Source organism: Trichechus manatus, unplaced genomic scaffold (genome assembly GCF_000243295.1).
Source record: "Trichechus manatus latirostris isolate Lorelei unplaced genomic scaffold, TriManLat1.0 scaffold00061, whole genome shotgun sequence".
NCBI classification, from domain to species: domain Eukaryota; kingdom Metazoa; phylum Chordata; class Mammalia; order Sirenia; family Trichechidae; genus Trichechus; species Trichechus manatus.
In genome coordinates this window covers 5123251-5148005 of record NW_004443997.1, presented here as the reverse complement: position 1 = coordinate 5148005, position 24755 = coordinate 5123251, and the positions used below count along the sequence as shown (strand labels likewise).

At 43.5% G+C, this 24755-nt stretch overlaps 1 protein-coding gene across 1 annotated transcript; it reads right to left on the bottom strand.

Annotated features, from left to right (window-relative positions):
* Positions 1-5201: 5201 nt before the first annotated feature.
* Positions 5202-17255, bottom strand: LOC101354592 (2'-5'-oligoadenylate synthase-like protein 2). Its single transcript, XM_004379001.2, has 6 exons — positions 16632-17255; positions 10710-10998; positions 9504-9679; positions 8298-8539; positions 7682-7823; positions 5202-5875 (listed from the first exon to the last, which is right to left on the bottom strand). Exons 1-6 carry the CDS (start codon positions 17187-17189, stop codon positions 5399-5401), a joined length of 1884 nt encoding a protein of 627 aa, XP_004379058.2. The 5' UTR covers positions 17190-17255; the 3' UTR covers positions 5202-5398.
* Between the last annotated feature and the right edge of the window lie 7500 nt (positions 17256-24755).

The following is a 24755-nucleotide window of genomic DNA, read 5'->3' as shown; positions in this document are numbered from 1 at the left end:
CAAAATGTTTGTCAATTTAACCTTTTTTGTGGTAAATATATGTATAACAAAACATCTGACATTTCAGCAATCCTCACATGTACAGTTCAAGGACATTAATTATATTTGTCATGTTCCTCAACCATGACTCTTATCTGTACCCAAATTATACCATCACCCTTAACAGAAGCTTAGTGTCCCCTCCCTAAGCATTGAGTTCTCCTTTCCCCCTCCCTCCTGCCCACCCCTGGTAACCACTGATAAACTTTGATTTCTACACACTTGCCTATTCTAGATATTTCATATAAGTGGGATCGTACAATATTTGTTCTTTTGTGACTGATTTATTTCACTCAGCATGATATTTTCAAGGTTCACCCATGTTGTAGCATGTAGCAGGACTTCATTTCTTTTTATGGCTGAGTATTACTCCATCATATGTATGTCTTATGTTTTGTTTATCCATTCATCTCGTGATGGACATTTAGGCTGTTTCCACTTTTGGCCATTGTGAGTAGTGCTCCAATGAACACTGGTGTACAAGTATCTGTTGCATTTATGGTTTTGAGTATTTTTTTACCAGACTCTTTTTTGTTTATTGTTGTACTTTAAGTGAAAGTTTACAATTCAAGTTAGTCTCTCACACAAAAATTTATACATACACTGTTATATGACTCTAATCGCTCTCCCTATACGGTGATAGCACATTCCTCCTTTCCACCCTTGATTTCCTGTGTCCATTCAACCAGCTCCTGACCCTCTCTGCTTTCTCATCTCACCTCCGGACAGGAGCTGCCCATTTAGTCTCATATACCTACTTAGAGCTAAGAAGCACACTCTTCAAGAGTATCATTTTATGTTCCATAGTACAGTCTAATCTTTGTTTGAAGAGCTGGCCTCAGGAATTTTTTACCAGACTCTTAACCTCTCCGACCTTCATGGTCTTTATCCATAAAATGTGCTTAATAATAATATCCACCCTTTAGGGTTGTTGTGCAGATTAAGCATGATAATGCCTGCAGAACACTGAGCAGAGTAAACACACACTAAGTGTAAGCATTATTATTCATTCACTGAACATATATTGAGTGCCTGCTGGGTGCCAGGCACTGCTAGGAAGATAAAATAAGACGTGGTTCTTGCCTCAAGGAACTCCCAAAACAGAAGGGGAGAGAGATAAGAAATGAGACTCTGAGAGCCCAGGGTGATGTGTGCTTGGGTAGAACAAAGGGCATGGAAGCCTGGTGGAAAGCTGGATGGAAGAGTTTCTTTTGAGTCACATGTGTTGTCAGTGGACACCTACTTGAGATAAGTCTTAAGAATAGGGACCTGGCCAGGAGGAGAGGGCACAGCTGGGTAAAGACCTAGAAGTGTGAGCGATCTGGGTGAGTGCTAGGGACTCATTTGTCAAACGTGACTTGATCATGGAGGGTGAGGAGGGGAGAGGTGAGAGATGCATCTGGGCAGGTGGGCAGGGGTCAGATCTTAGAGTGCCATTCATTCATTCAACAAATATTTATTGAAGTCCTACTACGTGCGAGGCAGTTGCTGATGATATAGTAATAAACAAGACAGACAAAAATGTCTACCTGCAGAGTGTTTATGTTCTAGCGGTGGAGACAGACAATAAATAGGATAAACAAGTAAAACTGTCGTAAATATGATGGTGAAAAGTACTATGGAGAAAAAGAAAGCAGGAAAAAGAGTTAAGAAGTACCATGTATGTGGTGTGTACGTGTGAGGGTATGCATGGTGTTAGGTGTTCACACTTAAATATGGCTGTTAGAAAAGGCCTACCTGAGACGGCCCTGGTAGGAAGTAGGGCCATTTCCCCTGCCACGGGGAGAGAGATTATCTGAGAAAATCGAAAGCAACGATCTCTAGTTCTTCCCATCCCTCTCCGCACACCCCTTTGCAATGTGAATTTGCAGTTTCTTCTATCAGTAGGTGGTGTGTACCAAGTTATAACAATTGGTCTGTATTCACCTGGAGCAACAGGAGGGTCAGGAGGGTCAGGAATAGGAGGAGAAAATGGAATGTGAGGCTAATTGCCTCCATGAACAACTGCCTCTTTTGTCATGAGACCAGAAGAATTGGTGCCGAGTTACCACTACTGAACATTTTGATCAAAGATTCTATAGAAAAATCCTGATCAAAAGGGAGGAAAATGCAGAATAGAATTTCAAATTCTTATGGAATTCAGAATTGCTGAAGCTATGGAGGCTAGATGAACCTCTGAAACTATTGCCCTGAGATAATCTTCAAACCATAAACCAAAAATATCTCCTGAAGTCTTCTTAAAACCACCGTAGTTTAATTAGTAAAGGATGTCTGCCTTGAGCATTGTGCTCTTTTAAGATCAAGTTGACAATAGCAACTCAAAAGATTAGATAGGAAACTTAGGGGGCAGTGAGTTTGTTAATAGGGGAGGAACAATTTGGAAAAGAAGGGTGAGAATGGTTGTACAACTTGAAGAATGTAATCAATGTCACTGAACTGTCCATGGAGAAATTGATGAATTGATGTAAGTTCTGCTGTAGATATTCTCAACAGCAACAACAATAAAAGAAGTGGTACGTGTTTTCTATCCCTTGATCAGGGCTTGACCATGTGCCTTGTTCTGACCAATGGTACATTAGCAAACATGATGTATGCAGAGGCTTAAAAAGAGAAACACATGGTCAAGGCATTCCTGTTTTTCCAGCTGATATCTGGCCAATTGCCAGGCACGTGAGTTAGGTTGCTATAGTCCTTCAGCTTCAGGTGAGCCAGCTCAGACCAGAAAAACTGCTCAGCCAACCCACAGAGCCATGAGTAAATAAATGGGTGTTTTAGCTGACCCACTCTCTGGCATCATTTGAGCTCTTTGATCCAGCTGTGCCTGAAGTTAGATACTCCTGGACTCTTATGAGTCATCGTTGTTGTTGTTGGCTCCAACTCATGGTGACCTTATTTATAACAAAACAAAACATTTCCTGGTCCTGCACCATTTTCAGGATCATTGGTATGTTTGAGTCCCTTGTTGCCACTATTGTGTAGTTTCTTCCAACCTAGGAGGCTCATCTTCTAGTGCTATGTTGGACAATATTCTATTGTGATCTGTAGGGTTTTCACTGGCTAATTTTTGGAAATAGATGACCAGGCCTTTTTTCTTAGTCTTTTTTTCCTAATCACTGAAACCTGTCCACCATGGGTGATCCTGCTGATATTTGCGATACAGGTGGCATAGCTTCCAGCATCATAGCAACACACAAGCCACTATGGTATGACAAACTGACAGATGGGCTATGGGCCATTATGTTCTACTTATATTTGCTTAAACTAATTTAATTGGATCTCTTTTACTTGCAACCCAAAAGATCCCTGATCTTCCAAGATTGAATGGACTGTAAGGACAATGGTCAGGAAAGTTGAAGGCAGTGAACAAACAGTTACTGGCAGGCTTGACCTTGTGTTCTGGATAGAAAAGGAAGTGAATTCAGGGTGGAGGAGAAATGGAAGGGTCAGTAGTTCAAGGTCTTTTTTTTTTGAAACTCTATGTTTTCGTTCTCTGAATCTCTTGCTGGAGTTCGATCAAATTCACTGGTTTCCTCCTGGTATCCTCCAGTGATGCTGGGCTCATGTAACCTTATATTAGCATATTTCCCAGAAGCCCCCAGAAGTCCACAGAGCTGTGAACATCCATTGTTTAAAGGTAGACAAACTATCCCTTACCTGATCATCATCATAATTTATCTCCTTGTGTTCAGGCAAGACAGAGGTTAGTTGGGCTTGCAGATCTTAGTTTTCTCCTTGTAATATCTGGGACACCATGGAAGAAAGCTACATCCAGTCTAAAGTCTCACATCCCATATTCTATTCACCAGGAAGCCTTGGTGGGCCTTGAATCCATCCAGTTCTTTCCACCCTCACTCCTACCCCTAGCCCAAACCATCATCGCCTCCTTGCTTGGACAACGACAGCAGCTTTCTAAAGTGGGTCTCTGCTCTTGCCCCCTCCCTGAAACCTATTCTGTCAGTTCTTGTACATGTCAAGCTCTTTCCTTTTTCTAGGATTCAGATGATCCAACCCCCTTCCGCTCTCTCCTTCCCAATTTGCTTCTTTCATACCCATGATCACAATTTCGCTCTATCTTGTTCATCTGTGCTTTTCTGGAGCCTATCTGTCACACTAGAAATTAGAACAAAACTGCATCTACCAGTTCAACTCAGCAGCTGTTTCTATCTTTTAAGTCCCCTTCCTATATTAGCCCCCGGGTGTCATGGTTTTGTACCACTTTATTTCATGCTGGTACAGGACTTTACATTTTATAAAATGCCTTCACAGCCATCTGATCTTCACAATGACCTTGTGAAGTAAGTATTACAATCAATGTGTTTCCTGTTCTGTACATGAGGAAGTTGAGGTCAGTGAGACTGAGTAACTGGCCCAAGGACCCACTACTAGGAAAAGGCAGATCTAGGAAGGGCATGATAGAGGCAGAAGGAACAACACACGCAAGGGCTCAGATGCAAGAAACTATGATACATTTGGGGCATTGCATGCTATTCAGTGTAGAGTTGAGTGCTAGGGTGTAGAGTACTGGAGTAGGCAAGGGAGAGCTGTGGGCCACTAAGGGAGGCTGCGTCACCTACTGATTAAAGTCGCTGGATCTGGTCAGAAGTACACCATCTTGAGTCTCAGCTCTGCTACTTGCTGGCTGTGTGACTTTGACCAAGACCTTTAACCTGTCTGAGCCTCTGTTTCTTCATCTGTAAAATAGGGGCAATGGTATCAATCTAAGCTTGTTGTGAGAATGTAATGCTTGCCAACGGCTCTGTACTATGCCTGAAACGCAGTAAATACTCCAGAAATAATAGTTCCCAATCCCTAGAACTCAAGACAGAGTTGGCTTCGCCCAGTCAATGGATCAATTCTATCCTGAGTCGGGTGGACATCCCTGGTCCTATCAGCTGTGGCCAAAAGGGTAAAGTTATTTGACATGAACGATAATATTGAGGGGATTACATAACCTCTGACTTAGAGGTTCGAGTGCTGAGAGACGAAATCGTGGGAGTAAAGGAGAGTTGACTCAAAGTCGTAGAGCTGTGAACCAGCATTCTGTGTTCATGGAATTGCAAGTGTTTTGGCATGGCTGGAGCGTAGGATGTGTTTTGAGAGTATGGGGGGCTATAGAGATATAAGCAAGGGCTAGATCGTCAAGGACCCTGAACGCCAAGTAAAGGAACTTGAACTTTATTCTGTAGGTAATGGGGAGCCATTGAAGGATTTTAAACTGGGGAGGGGTACATTCATATTTATGCTTCAAAAGATCACAATGGTCAGGGTAGAAAGGGGTGGGATGAGGAGACAAGATCATTAGGAGTCTAGATCATGGGCAACCATGTCATGGCCACCCCTGGGGACTTGCAAGCACTTGTCAGCTTCTCCTAATGAGCGTGATGGTGTCACAGTCTTTGATCTGCAGGTCTCTGAGGCTGAGACGATTATGCAGGTTCCGACCCTGGAACTTTAGTATCATCTGATCCTTCATGTAAGGGCCTCCAGCTACCTCAATCTTCTCTTTCAAGTCCCAGATAGAGTCATCAGGGTTGATGGCATAAGGCTTGTTCTGGCCACTAGATTCCTTCACGAAGACCTGGATCTCAGGGGGGAAGATTTCCAGCACCCGGATGCTCACCTTAGAGAAGATACCATAATCAGCAAGGGTCTTCTGGCTGCTGAGCGGTTGCCGCTCCCCATCCGGCTCCTGGAAGGAGAGACGCTGGTGCCCATAGAGGGCACACATGTTCTTAATCTCTTTTTTCATCTTCCAAATGGGGCTGTAGGGGTTCACTGAGAGTGTCCAGGCCTCCTTCCCACTCTTTCTCACTGTCACCTGGACATCTCTTGCTCGCTGAAAGAGAGACAGGGGCAGGTGAGGGTCTCTGGGTGGTCATGGCTGTCTGTTATCTCCAAAGCCCCTTGTTCTGGAAACTGACCATGTAATTTACTGTCCTACCAAGACACTTTTAAAAGTAAAAGGAGGTGCTATCAATAATTATGTGAGACAACAGTCATAAACTGGTAATGTCCCAGGCAAAGTGGGACATTTGTTGTCAGAGGCTTATAGGACCATGGGGTCATCATCTGTCCTCCAACTCACCCCATCACAGTAACAACTGGCAATAGTTCTCCAAATGACCACTCCTCATATTAGGAGATATTCAGAGTCCTCCCTGTCCCATGAGGATAATATTAGTACTCACAGCACCATCCAGCTGTTGTGAGAATAAATGATTTCACATATGTGAGGCACTGATCACAGTGTGCAAAGACATCTATAATGTATTCAAAGATATCCATTGCAATAGCCAAAGTCTGAAAGCATCCTAAAAATCTGTCAGTAGGGCACTGGTTATATAAATTAAGGTACTTTCATGCAGTGGATAATGATACAGCTGTTAAAAAGACTGATTAGATTGAGGATAACTGTATGTTCCCATTTGTTTAGGGCAGTCTTGATTCATGTCTATTGTCCTGGCTTTTAACATCACCCCCTTCACTCTCAAAAGTATTCTGGTTTGAACTTTATATTTTATGGTTACACCTGCTAGGTCTACGTGTCTGGATATGGAATTGTCTCTAAGATAATTTAAATTAGTTACCAAATAGCTTAATGATTTAAGTAAAAGAAGTAAAAATGTGCAAAAAACAGGATGCACAGACAAGGGCAAGAGGTTGTATGTGGATGGCGTATCCATGGAAGGAGATGGAAAAAATTGATCTATGGAGGTCTGAGAGGTGGTAGAACTGAGAGTCTGGGGGTTGAGATGAAAAGACAAGTTACCATTAATTTTGTGTCTTTTAGCAGTTGATTTTTTTAATGCTATGAACATGTGTTATCTTTCCACAAAATGCAAAATAATTGTAATAATAATAATAATAAGGCTTATGGGGAGGGGACTCAGCAGGAGTTGGAAGTATTGGCCTGTTCTGTGAATCTTACTGCCCAGAGCCCCTTGGTCAGCTGGACATTCACAGCTAATGGGACATGGCTAGGCAGTGGGCCCCTCTGCTGCTTTGGGCTCTGGTCAGAAGTACATCAGGTGCTGCAAGGTTGCCTTTGCAGCCAGGCTCAGAATTTCCCTGCAGGATCTGAAATGCAAGCCCTGGTGACAAGCTCACTGTGGGAGTAGCAGGTTGGGAAAATTAGGTCTCTCAGTGAGGTCATAAGCAGAGTCCTGGTCTATGAACCCAGATTCCTATGTAACATTCAGACCTAGGATGGCTGTGGTCCATCCATAAGGAGGCAACACAGCTGGGTTGTTGTCTACAGGGGAACCCTGTGCTATCACTGTATCATTTTTGGATATATCTATTAAATCTCTTGTTTTAATTGCAAGATGTTAAGGTTCTGACAATCCATAATAGGGGAAGCATTCTCTCACAGGATGTACGTATGGGAGCAAATTATTTGGCTGCATCTCTCAATTGACTACTGAGCAGAAGAATTGTTCTGCCCATTTTCCAGGGGAAAGAATTGAGACCCAGGCATTTTCAGGATAAGTGGAGGAAATGCACACCTGGTTGACTGGGACATCTTTAGGGGAAGTGTTGCCTGTGTGGGGAAGTTGTGAGTGCTGTGGCAGGAGTATTGGGAGATTCATGGGGAGCTGAAGTGAAGAGACCATTGAGTCACAACTTTGGGGTGGGGTCATACCTGTATGTGCCAGCCCTGGCTGGGGTCTTCAGTGTTGCAGCAGGGCTGCCGTAGGCAGTAAGCAGCTTCTTTGGCCACCAAGTCCCACCTCTTCCCCTTTCCCAGATTATTGGTTGGGTCAGCTGGGTCCAGGATGACAGGTCTGGGAGAGAGAAGGGGCAGGTCTGGGCCACATTCATGGTTCTGGCCTTTGGACCTCAGAGGCATTGGGTGCCTGCCTTGTGCAGGGTGAGCTCCCTGCATGCTGAACCTCTTGGTTCAAGATTAGGGATGTAACCAAAGCAGGCCCAGTCAAGGCTTATCTCAGAACTTTTGCTTGTAATGCTGGGGCAAAGGTATATTGGAAGGTTCATATCCAGATGGAAAGCCTGGACCTCACACAGCCATGAAGGAATTAGCCTGAAGTCAAAGCTGAAAGCCTGGGAATGGCTGAGCTGAGCAATTCCATCTTGGTACTCTGAAGACATAGTGACCACCTCGATCACACCATATCTGAAGCTTCAGTTATCTTTGGAATTTTCAGTAACAAGGCCAATAAATTCTTTTTATTTTTAGAACTGTTTGAGTTGAGTTTTCTGCCCCTTGTAGTTGAAATGAACACAACTAACACACTCACCTGTATTCCTTCAACTTTTGTTTGATACAGTTTCTGACAACCTCATTTTGGAAATCATAGTACTTGGTCCAGTATATACAAATGTCTTCATGATCTCTGAGGAGTTTCATCACAGCCACAAACCCTTCATCCATGTGGAAGTTCACACTTTTCTCTGTACCCATTTCCCAGGCGTAGATGGTCAGTAGCTCCAGCGCATATTTTGAAGGCAATGGTACTTTTCGATATTTAGGTTTTAAGAACTGTTGAAAGAAAGAGAGCGAGAGAGAGACAGAGACAGAGAGAGAGGGAGAGAGAGAGAGAGAAATTGCTGCCTGGGAATTTCTAGTTCACTGTTTCCAGGTCTCAGTAATACTTTATCAACTTTATTTTCCATCATGTACACTCATGAAATTTTATGTGGGCCCTGCCCCTCAGAAGATAACAGACTATAACAACAAACGATGACAGTTATATTATGGATTGAATTGTATCCCCCAAAAATATGTGTTAAAAAGCCTAACCCGTGTACCCTTAAATATGACCCTGTTTGTAAATGGAGCTCCGGCCGCTAACCAAAAGGTTGGCAGTTCGAATCTACCAGCCACTCCTTGAAAACCCTATGGGGCAGTTCTACTCTGTCCTGTAGGGTCACTATGAGTCAGAATTGACTCAATGGCAACAGATTTGGTTTGTAAATAGGGATTTTATTTTGTTATGTTAATGAGGTCATACCAGAGTAGGGTGGGTCCTAAACCTAATCACTTCTGAGCTATCAAAAAGGAAGAATAGACACAGAGACACTCACAGGGGGAAGACAGATGTCATGTGAGGACCTGTCTACAAGCAAAGGAACACCAAAGATTGATGACAGTCACCAAACACTAGGAAAGAGGCTAATAGGAAGAGTGGACAGGACCAAGACCCTGATTTGGACTTTTAGCCTTCAGAACTGTGAGAAAATAAATTTATTGTCTTTAAAGCCAACCACTAATGGTACTTCTATTATGGCAGCAGTAGCAAACTGAGACAAATAATAGCTATCCCTCACAGTTCCCAGTGCTCTGTGTATAAGTAGCTCCCAATTATACTATTTCTACGCTATTTAACCTACCCCCTATGGTTGGACAGTTGGGTTGTTTCCATTTTTTTATTCCTAAAAATATACTGTGGTGCACCCACCCTCTCCCTGCCTGTGCACCTCCCAGCCCAGCCCCACTCCCTCACCTGCAGGTACCAGTGCTTCACCAGGCGCAGGAGGCTCTTCAGCTTAGTAGGGCAGCTTTTCACAAAGTGCCTCTGTAGCTCTGTGAAGCTTGATGAAAACTCCCCAGGTTGGCCAGCACTGGTTATTAAGTCTTCATAGATTTCCGGCGATGGTTTAGTGTCTGGGCAAAAGGGTCCTGGGAGAAGAAAAGTAGCTAGTTAGGAAAATCTACCCTTTGAGATGAGGAAGATAGGAAAAGGAGTACTGCACATAGAGCATGCGTAAGTCATCTCCTGCAATCCTCACTACAGCAATATTATTCTTTTTAATTTACAACTACGTAAGTGGAGGTCTAGATAGTTTGGTAAATAAAAACAAACAAACAAAAACCCAAATCTGTTGCTATTGAGTCAATTCTGACTCATGGTGACCCCGTGTGTAACAGAGTAGAACTACTCCATAGGGTTTTCTTGGCTGTAATCTATGGAAGCTGAACTCTAGGCTTTCTTCCATGGTGCCACTTGGTGGGTTTGAACCACCAGCTTTTAGGTTAATAGTCAAGTGAAAATGCTTGCACCACCTAGGGACCTAGATGTTTTGGCAGCATACCCAACAGTCATATAGATTTTAAATAACTCACATTGACCACAGACTTAACATGTGCTGGGCACTGGGCTAAGCTCGTGGAATCCTCAGACCAGCTCCATGAAGTAGGTAAAATTAAGTGGAACCATAGGAAATTAGCATTTTTATAGGTCCAACATGGTCAAATATGCTAGGGTTCAACTTGATATTATTATCTCATTTAACAGGTTAGTAACTGAGTCTTGGAGGAGTTAAATAGCTTGCCTAAAGTCATACAACTGGTAAGTCTTGGAGTCAAAATTTGAAAATATAAAGAGCCCTGTTTTAAAAAATGATTCCAATCTAGTTCTGTCTGACTCCATATTCCTTCCTATGTGGTCAGGCAGGAATCTTCTCCTTGGGTTGAGTGGGAATCCATTATTTGGGAGAAGACCTCTTTCCCCATGAAACAATTGGACATGGCAACACATGTATTTACGGGAGGATTTAATCTTCAGGTATAGCTCCAATCCTATCCTTTCCAAAAAGAACAAACTGCAATCTTTCCTCATTGGTTTCTACTTTGCCAAACCTCCCCCAAGATCAGGTTGGTGAGGGGGCCTTGACTGGTTTCTCCGGATTCGACCCATCTCTGTCTTTACCCAGAGCATCGAAAGCTGGGAGCACATCCACCCGAATGGCTTCACTGCTCTTCTTGGACTGGACCTGCAAGGACAGGGAGCGAGGGGCCCTGGCCCCCTCTCTGGGCGAGACCAGTGATATGTGGTAGGCCAAACTCCTACAACAGTGATCCAATTTCTCCTGGATGAGGGTGATGACGTCTTTTCGGAGCTGGGCCTGGTTTTGGAAGCTGGAGAAGCAGCTCAAGAACAGGACCATGTCCACATCGGAGCTGTAGTTCAACGTCGTCCCCTTCCCTGAGGAGCCGCCCTGTGGGGACAATAATATTGAACTTCACCTCCACTGAGGCCTGGTGCCTGAGTTTGGAGGTGAGTCAGAAACATCCAAATTGGGCTGTTTACACAGGTTCCAACAGGGGCCCTTGGTTTCCATCATATACAGTGGTTTTTGCTGTGGGTATTACTATGTCTTTTCATTGATTAGAGAAAATAAACATTTTCTAAACAATTCAAAGGATATAAATGAAATGTAAAACTCCATTCCACCCCCAGGCTCTAAACCCCTTCTCCAGAAGCAGCCACAGTTACCAACTGCTTCCAGCATCATTCCACAGATGTTCTACACTTATCCAACATGGTAGCCAAAAGCCACATGTGGCCATTTAAATTATTAAAGTTAAATGACAAAAAATATTCAGCTCCTCAGTCACACTTGCCTCATTTCAAGTGCTCAATAGCCACATGTGGCTAGTGGCTACCGTATTGGACAGCACAGATACAGAATGTTTCCATCATTGTAGAAAGTTCTATTGAGTGGCTCTGGCCTAGACAAACACATTTTTTGTATATATTTTGTACATCTATTACATGTGTGTGTATACATGTGTGTGTATAATTTAAAAAAAAATTTATTTTGAAATAATTATAGATTCACAGGAGGTTGTAAAGAGAGTCCCGAGAGGGCTGGTGTACCCTTCATCCAGTTCCCCCCAATGGTTACATCTTACATAAATATAGTAGAATATCAAAACCAGGAAATTGGCATTGATACCATGTGGGTGTATAGTTCTATGACATTTTATCATCTTTATAGATTCCTGTAACCATCACTGCAATCAAGATACAGAACTATTCCATCATGACTGAGATCTCCCTCATGCTACTCTTGCATAGTCACATTCCCCTCCCTCCCCGCCACCATGCGTAAACCCTGGAAACCACTCATCCGTTTTCCATCTCAATAATTTTGTCATTTAGAGAATGTTATATAAATGGAGTCATACAGTATGTGACCTTTTGAAATTGGCTTTTTTCCCCCTGTTCACTATAATGCCCATAATATCTATCCATGTTATTTTGTGCATTAATAGTTTATCCCATTGTAATTACCCTTGTTACAGTTTCAACTTCATTCTCCATCTGCATGCTATCTACTTTTCAGAGCCCCCAAGTTCTTGCTTTTTGTCCTCTGCCGGAGTTTTAGCTGTAGTCTGTGAGATAGTTTGTAAGGGGCTTACTCTATTTCTGCCTGCATCAGAGGTTTGCAATTACTTTTAAAATAAACGTACTTATAAATACACATAAAATAAAATGTTTTCTAGTTATTTAAAAATATTTTAAATGTGATCATAAAACAAAAAAAACCCCAAACCTGTTGAGTCAATTTCATTCAACTCATAGTAACCCTATAGGACAGAGTAGAACTGCCCCATATGGTTTCCAGGGAGCAGCTGGTGGATTTGAACTGCTGACCTTTTGGTTAGCAGCCGACCTCTTAACCACTGTGCCACCAAGGCTCCAGTGTGATCATAGTACACTAAAATGTTAGTAGTGTGTATCTATGAATAGTAGAGTTATTCATTTTGTAAGTTTCTGTATTTTTCCATATTTTTTTGACTAAATTCTGACACACATGGGTCGCCATGAGTTGGAATCAACTCAATAGCAACTAAAAACAACAGGCGTATAATTAAAAAATTATGAACCCCCAGGATTATGGCCCTAAGACTCCCTTCTGAACTGGAAGTGAAGCCATTCCCAGAGACTGCCTTTCAGCCAAACCATAGACAGTCTCCTAAAATAAACAATAACATAGGAGAGGAAACTGCTCCTTCGAACAATCAATTATATGAGATCAAAAGGGCAACATTTGCCCCAAAGCAAAGATGAGAAGGCAGGAAGGGGTAGAAAATCAGGACAAAAGGAAACAGGAACCTAGGACGGAAATGGGGAGAGTACTGACATATTGTAGGAAATGAAACCAATGTTATTGGACACTTTATGTACAAACTTCTGAATGGGAAACTAATTTGCTCTGTAAACTTTCACCTAATGCACAACTAAAAAAAAAGATTATACAGGCTTAAAAATACTGCTAAGGTATATAAAATATGCATTCGAATAGTCTGTTAATGGAGGAGTTACCTGATAAATTTTCTGAAGGACAAAAAAAAAAAAAAAAGTAATTTTGACTTCAGATCTGCTACTAATTCCTGTTGTTGTTGTTAGGTGCCATGGAGTCAGTTCCAACTCATAGTGACACAATAGGACAGAGTAGAACTGTCCTACAGAGTTTCCAAGGAACAGCTGGTGGATTCAAACTGCCAACCTCTTGGTTAGCAGCCATAGCTCTTAACCACTGTGCCACCAGGGCTCCCACTAATTCCTAGGTAACCTTAATTTAGGCATTGCATTTCATGTCCAGAGGAAAGAGAATGTGGAAGAATGTGGGTGTCAGACGGCAGCATGATTAAGTCCAGCAAGAAATGTCATGGCATTCTCACCCCAATTTGGATGGTTAAACCCAGGGAAACTAGATGTAACTAAGAAAATGCAGTGCTTATCAAGGTCAAGAAACAAACTGATTGCCTTCGAGTCGATTCCGACTCATAGTGACCTGATAGAACAGAGTAGAACTGCCCCATAGAGTTTCCAAGGAACGGCTGGTGGATTCAAACTGCTGACCTTTTGGTTAGCAGCCGAGCTCTTAACCGTGTGTCACCAGGGCTCCAAGCCAAGAAAAGCAGAGAAAACAAATGTTAAAGTATGTGCAAGATGTGCAATGGACCTTTCTCCTCCTGATAGAGAAATTGAAACTTAAGGCAGTTGTTTCCTCATTGCAATTGCTTGTTTGCCAATGTTCGTCCAAATAAGGTTTAACTCCATCAACACTCTGCTCTTGGCATTTTCCTTTCTGCTCAAAATAATTGGAGATAGTTAACCTAGGGGTATTTCAACTTCTGGAAATAGAGTCTATTGAGAGAGCAAGAGGAAAGGTAAAATTAATTTTTTCTTATACAAATACTTGATGCATATACCTGTTAGGGTGAGATGGGAAACTTCAAGATATTGCCATTTTGCAGCAGCATACATAGTATGTCCTCTACTGAAATACAGCACATGTGAATCAATAGGAGAGCTTTATTTAGAACGTATGTTAAAATATTTGAACACTTTCAAATCCATCCTTGAGAAAATGTGCATCCTATTTGTAGTTCCAGGATTTGGTGGAACTGACGGAAAACCAATTGACATGTTTCAACAAACAGATGAAATGCTGAAATTGCTCACTCATCTATGCTGAGAAATTTGGAAGACAGCTACCTGACCAATCGACTGGAAGAGATCTGTATTTATGCCTATTCTCAAGAAATGTGATCCAATCGAATGCAGAAATTATTGCACAATTTCATTAATATCACACACAAGTAAAATTTTGTTGAAGATCATTCAAAAGGGGCTGCAGCAGTATATCGACAGGGAACTGCGAGAAATCCAAGCTGGATTCAGAAGAGGATGTGGAGCAAGGGACAGCATTACTGATGTCAGATGGATCCTGGCTGAAAGCGGAGAATATCAGAAAGATGTTTACCTGTGTTCTGTTGACTATGCAAAGGCATTCGACTGTGTGGATCATAACAAATTATGGATAACATTGCAAAGAATGGGAATTCCAGAACACTTAATTGTACTCATGAAGAACCTATACACAGATCAACAGGCAGTCGTTCGAACAGAACAACGGGATACTGCGTGGTTTATAGTCAGGAAAGGTGTGTGTCAGGGTTGTATCCTTTCACCACACCTATTCAATCTGTATGCTGACCAAATGATCCAAGAAGCTGGACTATATGAAGAAAACAGGGCATCGGGATTGGAGGAAGACTCATTAAGAAACTGCAATATGCAGATGACACAATTTTGCTTGCTGACAGTGAAGAGGACTTGAAGCACTTACTGATGAAGATCGAAGACCACAGCCTTCAGCATGGATTACACCTCAACATAAAGAGAACAAAAATCCCCATAACTGGACCAGTAAGCAACATCATGATAAATGGAGAAAATATTGAAGGTGTAAAGGATTTCATTTTACTTGGATCCACAATCAACACCCATGGAAGCAGCAGTCAAGAAATCAAACAATGCATTGCATTGGGCAAATCGGATGTAAAAGACCTCTTTAAAGTGTTAAAAAGCAAAGATGTCACCTTGAAGACTAACGTGCGCCTGACCCAAGCCATGGTGTTTTCAATTGCCTCAAATCCATTTGAAAGCTGGATGATAAAATAAGGAAGATTGAAGAAGAATTGCTGCCTTTAAATTGTGGTGTTGGCGAAGAATATTGAATACACCATGGACTGCCTGGAAGAATGAACAAATCTGTCTTGGAGGAAGTACAACGAGAATGCTTCTTAGAAGCAAGAATGGCAAGACTTTGTCTCACATACTTTGGACATGTTATCAGGAGAGATCAGTCCCTGGAGAAGGACATCTTGGCTGGTAAAATAGAAGGTCAGTGAAAAACAGGAAGACCTTCAATGAGATGGATTGACACAGTGGCTGCAACAATGGGCTCAAGCATAACAGAGATTGTGAGGATGGTGCAGACCAGCAAGTGTTTCATTCTCTTGCACACAGGGTCGCTATGAGTTGGAACTGATTAGACAGCACTTAACAACAACAACAATCTGTAGTTCTGATCAGAATGTCCTTTTTTGGGTTTAGATCTAGAAGGCAAAGATGCTGATGTAGCTCTAGCACAGTTAGAAAAATTGTTGGGGTCCTATGGGAAAACACTTTATATGCTCAGATGTGTGGAAGAGTCAGAGCCCAGACATGCAAAGTTGTATCCTTCTAGACAGGTACAGGAACTTGAATATCTGGATTTCTGTTTGAAGCTGATAGTTTGCTGATAACAACTCTCTGATCTTCGGTTTCTCCTCTCGAGACTCTTTAAGACTGTGTGTCCTTCCTTTGCAGTCTTATCCTCGGCTGCCATTACTCCTCCTCCTACTTACAGCCATTACTACTTACCTTATTATTAGATGTTTTTTCATTCTCCCAAATCTAATCTTGTGGTCAAGACACTTTTTGATTTAGAGAGATATGTCAGAAGTTGAATTACAGTGATCACTTTCCCAAGAGAGGCCATGCTATAAATGGGTATTGAATCCCACGGTCAGCCCCTATACATCTATGTAATCTATAAAGTACTCTCTGGTATTACATAATTGCTAGGTAGTTTCTAACATACCCAGTACGTGTCATTATAGAACAACAATATACGAGGTTATTCTTATGACTGGGGTGGGGAGAGGGTAAACTAGGACTTCTTAAACAAGAAACAAAAAGCATAAATCTTGCAGAGATCTGCTATTCCTAGTCCACCTGACTCCTTGGCTTTCAGAGAGCTGGATCCCAAATAATAATAGTAATAATAATGAAGAAGATGAGGATAGTCATCATTATCCTTCACATTTGTAGAACAACTTACTATTTAAAAGCATGTTTCCATTCTTTATCCCATTTATTGCTCATAACAATTTCAGGTTAAGAGGAGAAGACTGAGGCTCAGAGAGATGACGTGACCCCAACTTCCAAGGTCACCCAGCCCCAAAGGGGCAGAGCTGGGATTCCAACCCCAGAGCCCCAAGTGCTCACCTTCACCACCTTCAGCACCCTGACTTCTTGGTCCAGAATCAGCTCATCGCGGAAGCACTCCTCTCGCAGAAACCGTTCGATTCTCTGCCAGGCATCCTGAACCTCCTCCTTCCAGTCCCCCTGGGGCTGAAGGCTGTGCCTCACGAAGTTGTCCAGCCGGTCCGCAGGGGTCTCGTACAGGTTCTGGGGCAGCTCCATCTCGGCAGGATCAGGATGCCTCTTGGAATCAATCCTCTCTGCTTTGCCCAACCCTTTTAAAAAAAGGAGCACGCTGTAGCCTTTCTCCCTCGGGCAAAAGGGCGAAGACAGGGGAAGGCAAAGTGTGGGGGTAGAGGGGGCTTTATCCTCCTCTCTTGGGTGCGGAGAGGTCTGGGATTCCCCTATAGCAGCACACTGCTCCTTCCTCCCTGGGTACCTTAAGCTCAGTAGCCAGCCGTCCTGCCAGCTCCTCCCTGCTTTCTTGACATTTCGAAACTGAAACTGAGTTTGCTTTGCTGAAAGTTTCTCTTTCTCCTTAAGGGTTTCAGGACAAATGTCTGGGAGATAAGTGTCTTCCATGGGCTCTCATCCCTGGAATTTCCCACAGTGTTTGGAGCTGACCTCCCCTCATTCCTCGTTTCCTGCTGCATGGGAAGAGAAAGAGAGATAGACAGAAACAGAGAGAGACTGAGGGAGGGAGTGGAAAAGAGAGACAGAGATTGAGGGAGGAGGAGAGAGAGAGGAACAAAAGAGAGAGGGAGAGACAGGCATTTACACGCGCGCGCGCGCGCGCGCGCACACACACACACAGAGGGAGAGAAATACCCTTAGAGACAGACAGCTAGACACACATATGCGTGTACACACATACAGAGAAAAACACCCCTAGAGAGAGACATTCATACACACACACACACACAAACATACAGAGGGACAGAGCAGGAGATGGCATGGGAGGGTGGGAGGGAGGAGAGAAGGAGGGGGAGGGTGGGGGGAAGCTGAGGAGTGGAAGGAGAGAAGCTGTCTTGAGTCTGGACCATTCCCAGCTCCTAATGCATTGCCTGCTGCTCCTCCTGTTCTTAGGCTCCAGGTCCTGGCTGGAATATCACGACCACTGTCTCTTCCATGGGCACATTAGCCTGGGTGGATTTCTGCTCCTGTCTGGGAGAGTGGGTGACATCTACTGCCCACTGCATCCAGGACTGCACAGACTTGGAGAGTCAGGGCCTGGGGCCAACTCCTTCATCAGCCCAGGGCCTAGCCCACACCAGGTACAGTGGGGAGTGAGGGTGGAATGCAGGGGAAACACAGGCAATTGTTGCTGTCGAGGCCCAAAAGAAGGTGTACAGGGGATGTAGGACATTTGGGACGGAGCCTGAGAGCTGAGAGGAACAGAGCCAGAAGTCAGAGCAACTTGTAGTAGTTTCCTGTAGGTATTATAACAAATTACCAAACACTCTGTGGCTTAAAACATCAGAAATTTACTCTTGCACAGTTCCGGTTTCATTGCAAAGACAAGAAAGAAAGAAAAGACCAAAATGGATGTCAGAAGAGACTCTGAAACTTGCTCTTGAACATCGAGTTGCTAAAGTTAAAGGAAGAAATGATGAAGTAAATGAGCTGAACAGAAGATTTCAAAGGGTGGCTCAAGAAGACGAAGTAAATTATTATAACGAAATGTGCAAAGACCTGGAGTTAGCAAACCACAAGGGAAGAACACGTTCAGCATTTCTCAGGCTGAAAGAAATGAAGAAAAAATTCAAGCCTAGAGTTGCAATATTGAAGGATTCTGTGGGGGAAATATTAACTGACACAGGAAGCAGAAAAAGAAGATGGAAAGAATAAACAGAGTACTGTACTTTGGTACTGTGTACTGTACCAAAAAGAATTGGTCTATGTTCAGCCATTTCAGGAGGTAGCATATGATCAAGAACCAATGGTACTGAAGGAAGAAGTTCAAGTTGCACTGAAGGCATTGGCAAAAAACAAGACTCCAGGAATTGATGGAATACCAATTGAGATGTTTCAACAAACTGATGTAGTGCTGAAAGTGCTCATTCATCTCTGCCAAGAAATTTGGAGGACAGCTGCCTGGCCAACTGACAGGAAGAGATCCATATTTGTGCCCATTCCAAAGAAAGGTGATAAAGCAGACTGCAGAAGTTATCGAACAATATCATTACTATCACACACAAGTAAAATTTTGCTGAACATCATTCAAAAGCTATTGTAACAGTACAACGACAGAGAAATGCCAGAAATTCCAGCCGGGTGCAGAAAAGGACGTGGAACAACGGATATCACTGCTGATGTCAGATGGATCTTGGCTGAAAGCAGAGAATACCAGAAGGATGGTTACCTGTGTTTTATTGACTATGCTAAGGCATTCGACTGTGTGGATCATAACAAATTATGGGTAAAATTGTGAAGAATGGGAATTCCAGAACACTTAATTGTGCTCACAAGGAACCTGTACATAGATCAAGATGTAGTCGTTCGAACAGAACAAGGGGATACTGCGAGGTTTAAATTCAGGAAGGATGTGCATCAGGGTTGTATCCTTTCACCATACTTATTCAATCTGTATGCTGAGCAGATAATGCGAGAAGCTGAACTGTATGAAGAAGAACACAGCATCAGGACTGGAGGAAGACTCATTAACAACCTGCCACATGCAGATGACAGAATCTTGCTTGCTGAAAGTGAAGAAGACTTGAAGCATTTACTGATGGAGATCAAAGACTACAGCCTTTGGTATGAATTACACCTCAACGTAAAGAAAACAAAAATCTTCATAGCTGAACCAATAAGGAACATCATAATGAACGGAGAAAAGATTGAAGTTGTTAAGGATTTCATTTTACTTGGATCCACAATCAACGCCCATAGAAGCAGCAGTCAAGAAATCAAACGATGCATTGCATTGGGCAAATCTGCTGTGAAAGACCTCTTTAAAGTGTTAAAAAGCAAACACGTCACTTTAAAGACTAAGATGTGGCTGACCCAAGCCATGGTTTTTTCAGTCACGTCATATGCATGCGAAAGCTGGACAATGAATAAAGAAGACAGAAGAAGAACTGATGCCTTTGAATTATGGTGTTGGTGAAGAATATTGAATACACCATGGACTGCCTGAAAGAATGAACAAACCTGTCTTGGAAGAATTATAACCAGAATGCTCCTTAGAAGCAAGAATGGCAAGACTTCATCATACACACTTTGGACGTGTTATCAGGAGGGACCAGTCCCTGGAGAAGGACATTATGCTTGGTGAAGTAGAGGGTCAGCGAAAAAGAGGAAGACTCTCAACAAGATGGATTGACACAGTGGCTGCAACAATGGGCTTGTGCATAACAATGATTGTGAGGATGGTGCAGGATCGGGGGGGTGTTTTATTCTGTTGTAATTAGGGTTGCTATGAGTCAGAACCGACTCGATGACACCTAACAACAACACAACAGTTCCAGAGTCCAGGGGTCTGAAATCAATATCACTGGGCCAAAATCAAGGCATCAGCAGGGCCTCGCTCCTTCCTGAGGCTCTAGGGGAGAATACGACCGTTGTCTCTTTGGGTTTCTGATGGCTTCCAGCATTCCTTGGCTTGTGGCAACATCACTCCAATCTTCACAGCCAGCATCATCAAATCTCCCTCTGCTCATCTTCACATCACCTTCTCCTTTGTGTTTCTGTGCCAAGTCTCCTCTGCCTTTCTTTTCTAAGGATGCATGTGATTGCATTTAAGGCCCACCCAGAAAACACAGGATAATCTCTCCATCTCAAAATCCTTAACCTAGTCACATTTACAAAGACCCTTTTTCCAAATAAGGTAACATTTGCAGGTTCCAGGGATTAGGCCCTGATATCGTTGGGGAACTCTGATTAGACAACCAGAGATCTGATGTCACAGGGACATGTGGCCTAGCTCCTGACATGTGTCCCAGAGCTGTGGAGGGGGCCCTGGGTATGCCCTGGCACAGAGTCCTCTACAGTGGCATCCTAAGCAGTGGAGACTTGGGTAGCCGCGGAGGCAGTACCCTTAGCTGGACACAGAGGATGGGGCAGAACAAAAGATGTGCCTCTGAGCCCACAGGACCCAGAGACCCAGGGAGGCGTGGGGAAGGGGAGAGGGACCACCTCCCTTAGCTGGAGAGGGCTCGGTGCCTGGGAGTCCTTGATACTGCTAAGGGGACTTCATCTGACCTCACCTACTGGGAATGCCCAGAATCTGTATGTCACTTTCCTGTTCTTTCCCCCAATTTTTCCACAGCTTTTAAAAACTTGGTCTTCCAAAATTGTGTGATATTTTGTCAGTTTTCCTTCTCCTCCACTAGGGGTGCTCTACAGCCACCTTAAAAAAAACCTTTTTTTGTTGTACTTCAGATGAAGGTTTACAGAACAAATCAGCTTCTCATTAAACAATTAGTACACACATTGTTTTGTGACATTGGTAGCTAACACCACGACATGTCAACACTCTCCCCTTCTCGACCTTGGGTTCCCCGTTACCAGCTTTCCTGTCCCCTCCTGCCTTCTCTTCCTTGCCCTTGGGCTGGTGTGCCCCTTTAGTCTTGTTTTGTTTTATGGGCCTGTCTAATCTTTGGCTGAAGAGTGAACTTCAAAAGTGACTTCATTACTGAGCTAAAAGGGGATCTGGGGGGCCATGCTCTCGGGGTTTTTCTCCAGTCTCTGTCAGACCAGTAAGTGTGGTCTTTTTTTGAATTAGAATTTTGTTCTACATTTTTCTCCATCTCTGTCCGGGACCCTCTATTGTGATCCCTGTCAGAGCAGTCGATGGTGGTAGCCGGGCACCATCTAGTTGTGCTGGACTCAGTCTGGTGGAGGCTGTAGTACTTCTGGTCCATTAGTCATTTGGAGTAATCGTTCCCTTGTGTCTTTGGTTTTCTTCATTCTCTCTTGCTCCAGACAGGGTGAGACCAGTGGAATCTCTTAGATGGCCACTTACAGGCTTTTAAGACCCCAGACACTACTCACCAAAGTAGAATGTGGAACATTTTCTTTATAAACTATGTTAAGCCAATTGAGCTAGATGTCGCATAGACCATGGTTCCCACAGCCCTTAGCCCAGTAATTTGGTCCCTCAGGGAGTATGGATGTTCTATGGGGTGTCCATGACCTTGCCTCAGACAAGTTGTGCTGGCTTCCCCAGTATTGTGTACTGTCGTACCCTTCACCAAAGTTACCACTTATCTATTGTCTATTTAGTGTTTTTCCCTCTGACCCTTCCCTTCCCTTCCCTCGTAACCATCAAAGATTGTTTCTTTTTGTGTGTAAACCTTTTCATGAGTTTTTACTGTAGTGGTCTCATACAATATTGGTCCTTTTGTGATTGGTTTATTTCACTCAGCATAATGCCCTCCAGATTCATCCATGTTGTGAGGTGCTTTGCAGATTCATCATTGTTCTTTATCCTTGAGCAGTATTCCACTGTGTGTATGTACCATAGATTGTTTATTCATCTGTTGATGGGCATCAAAGTTGTTTCCATTTTTTTTGCTATTGTGAACAATGCTGCATTGAATGTGGGTGTGCATATGTCTATTCTTGTGACTGCTCTTACTTCTCTAGGATATATTCCAGGAGTGGGATTGCTGTATCATACGGTATTTCTATTTCTCGCTTTTTAAGGAAGTGCCATATCATTTTCCAAAATGGTTGTACCATTTTACTTCCCCACCAGCAAGTGCGTAAGAGTTCCAGTCTCCCTGCAGCCTATCTAACATTTGTTATTTTCTTTAAAAACCACCATTTCCAATCCCTAGGTTTCTAGTTTGGAAGAGACAGAGAGATGATATGGCCAGTCCTTCCCGTTTTGCTGATAGTGGAATAGAGAGTGGAGTATTTACCAGAGCGCTTTAACATTATGGTAATGATTTGAATTCCAGTAGCTATAACTTTGCGTGTGCCAAGCTTTTCTCCAAAGGACCGCGTGACATAAGTACCCATTCTACGTATGAGGAAATTGAGTCTCAGAGAGAATGTGACTTGCTCAGGGTCACACAGCACGTTAGTAGATGAGCTGTTATTCCAAACCAGGTTTCCTCCATTCCAAATGCCACAGATTTAACTACTACACAATTCTGCTGCGCATAGCACATGCTATTTTTTGAGCTGCTACTATGTGCTAGGAAGAACCCCTGGTGGTGCAGTAGTTAAAGCGCTCCGCTGCTAACAGAAGAGCCGCAGGTTCGAACCCATCAGCCGGAGAAAGATGTCGCAGTCGGCTCCCGTACAGATTACAGCCTTGGAAACTCTATGGGGCAGTTCTACTCTGTCCTATACGGTTGCTGTGAGTCAGAATCGATTCGAGAGCAATGGATTTTTTTGTCCGGTATGTGCTGGGCACTGGGAGAGGTTTGAAGAATGCGGACATGAGTGAAATAGACCTGTTCTCCACTGGGAACCTCTTCTCAGCTCCCCACCTGCATTCCTCCCTGCGAACACAGGGGGCGCTAACGGGCTTGGGCCGTGGAGTGAGAGGAGGGACGCCCCTCCTGCATGGGGGCGGGGTCATCCCAGTCTGGCTGTCCTGATTGGTCGGCGCACCGCAGGGGCGGGTGCTGCGCGCCGGGCGGGTATGGTGGCTGCCCGGGCTCCTCCGCCTTGGCGTTCAATGAAGTCTGAGGCGGCGATTGGAGATTTTGCCAGTATTTCCAGCGAGGGCGTTCAGCGGGCGGCCGCTCCTCAGGCGCCTCGGCCGTGGTAAGCGGCGGGCGCCCGGAATGTGTTTGTAGACGTGACAGTTATGTTATTGAGGAGCCAACATGCACTTTTCCTCGAATTTCTCATCCTTTAATGCAGTGACCGACTGAAAAGTGTTCGCGCCCGGCGGCCCCAGGGGTGCAGGATGTGGGGGGTGTCCGCGTGGACCCCGAGGGACCACCGGGCCTCGCCCCAGAGGTCAGGAGGGCAGGTGTGGAGGGCTTTGGAATGAATCCTGGAGCCCCAGGGATGCGAAGTGTTTGCAGTTCTTTTGACTTGAGGCTTGGACAAGAACTGAGCAAAGTTAAAATAGTTCAGCTGTTTTACCTGTTTCTGATCTTGTAGCACTCAGTACCAGGCAGTTTGATAATCTTGTAGCACTCAGTACCAGGCAGTTTGTTAATGAGTTGCTGTGAATATTAGGTCTGTGTTAGAAGGAGATGGGAAAGCTCTTGAAGACAAGGATGATTGTCTCTTAAATTCTCCACTACACATAGTTGGTCTTGTAGAAACACTCGTGAGCAGACACAGTTCTCAGACAGCAGAGTGCTGATGTCTGGGGAAAAGGTTTAAGAAGTGAAAACTAACCTTGGCAGGCAGAGGAAAAATCAAAAACTAAAACAAACAACAACAACAACAAAACCCTCAAAAAACCACAACTCGTTTTTGTGCTTTCTTCAGGTTTAATTCTACCAGGGAATTTCAGCATTTTTTTTGTTAACACATTTTTTATTTTATTATTGTACTTTAGATGAAGGTTTACAGAATAAACTAGCTTTTCATTAAACAATTAGTACACATATTGTTTTGTGACATTGGTTACCAACCCCACGACGTGTCAACACTCTCCCTTCTGGACCTTGGGTTCCCTGTTACAGCTTTCCTGTCCCCTCCTGCCTTCTCATCCTTGCCCCTGGGCTGGTGTGCCCCTTTAGTTTTGTTTTGTTTTATGGGCCTGTCTAATCTTTGGCTGAAGGGTGAACCTCAGGAGGAACTTCAGCATTTTTTGTCTATAAAAGGAGGTGTTAGATGAAATTATCTTTAAATTTCCATAGAGTCCTTAAAGGCTGATTTTCCTTCATTCTTTCCCATGATCTTTCTCCTGAAATTAAAACTGATGAGCTGTTTCTGAATCCTGAATCAGGAATATTTTTAGTTCTTGTGATTCTTTCCCCTGATGTATTACGCAGTTTTTCTCTGGGTATGTGTGTGTGTTTTTTTTAAGTAGGCCACAAGAGATGATTTTAATTTAAAGAAAATTGAACTAACAACATTTTGCATTGCAGACTACCTTCTGTAATTAATAACAACAAAATGTTCCGTTAAAGTAGTACAGCCTAAAAGACAGGCAAGCATTCTTGATTAGCCTCAGTTGAGAAGGGCTCCCTCAGAAGTAGAGTTCCCATATTCCTTACTTCTCTCTGA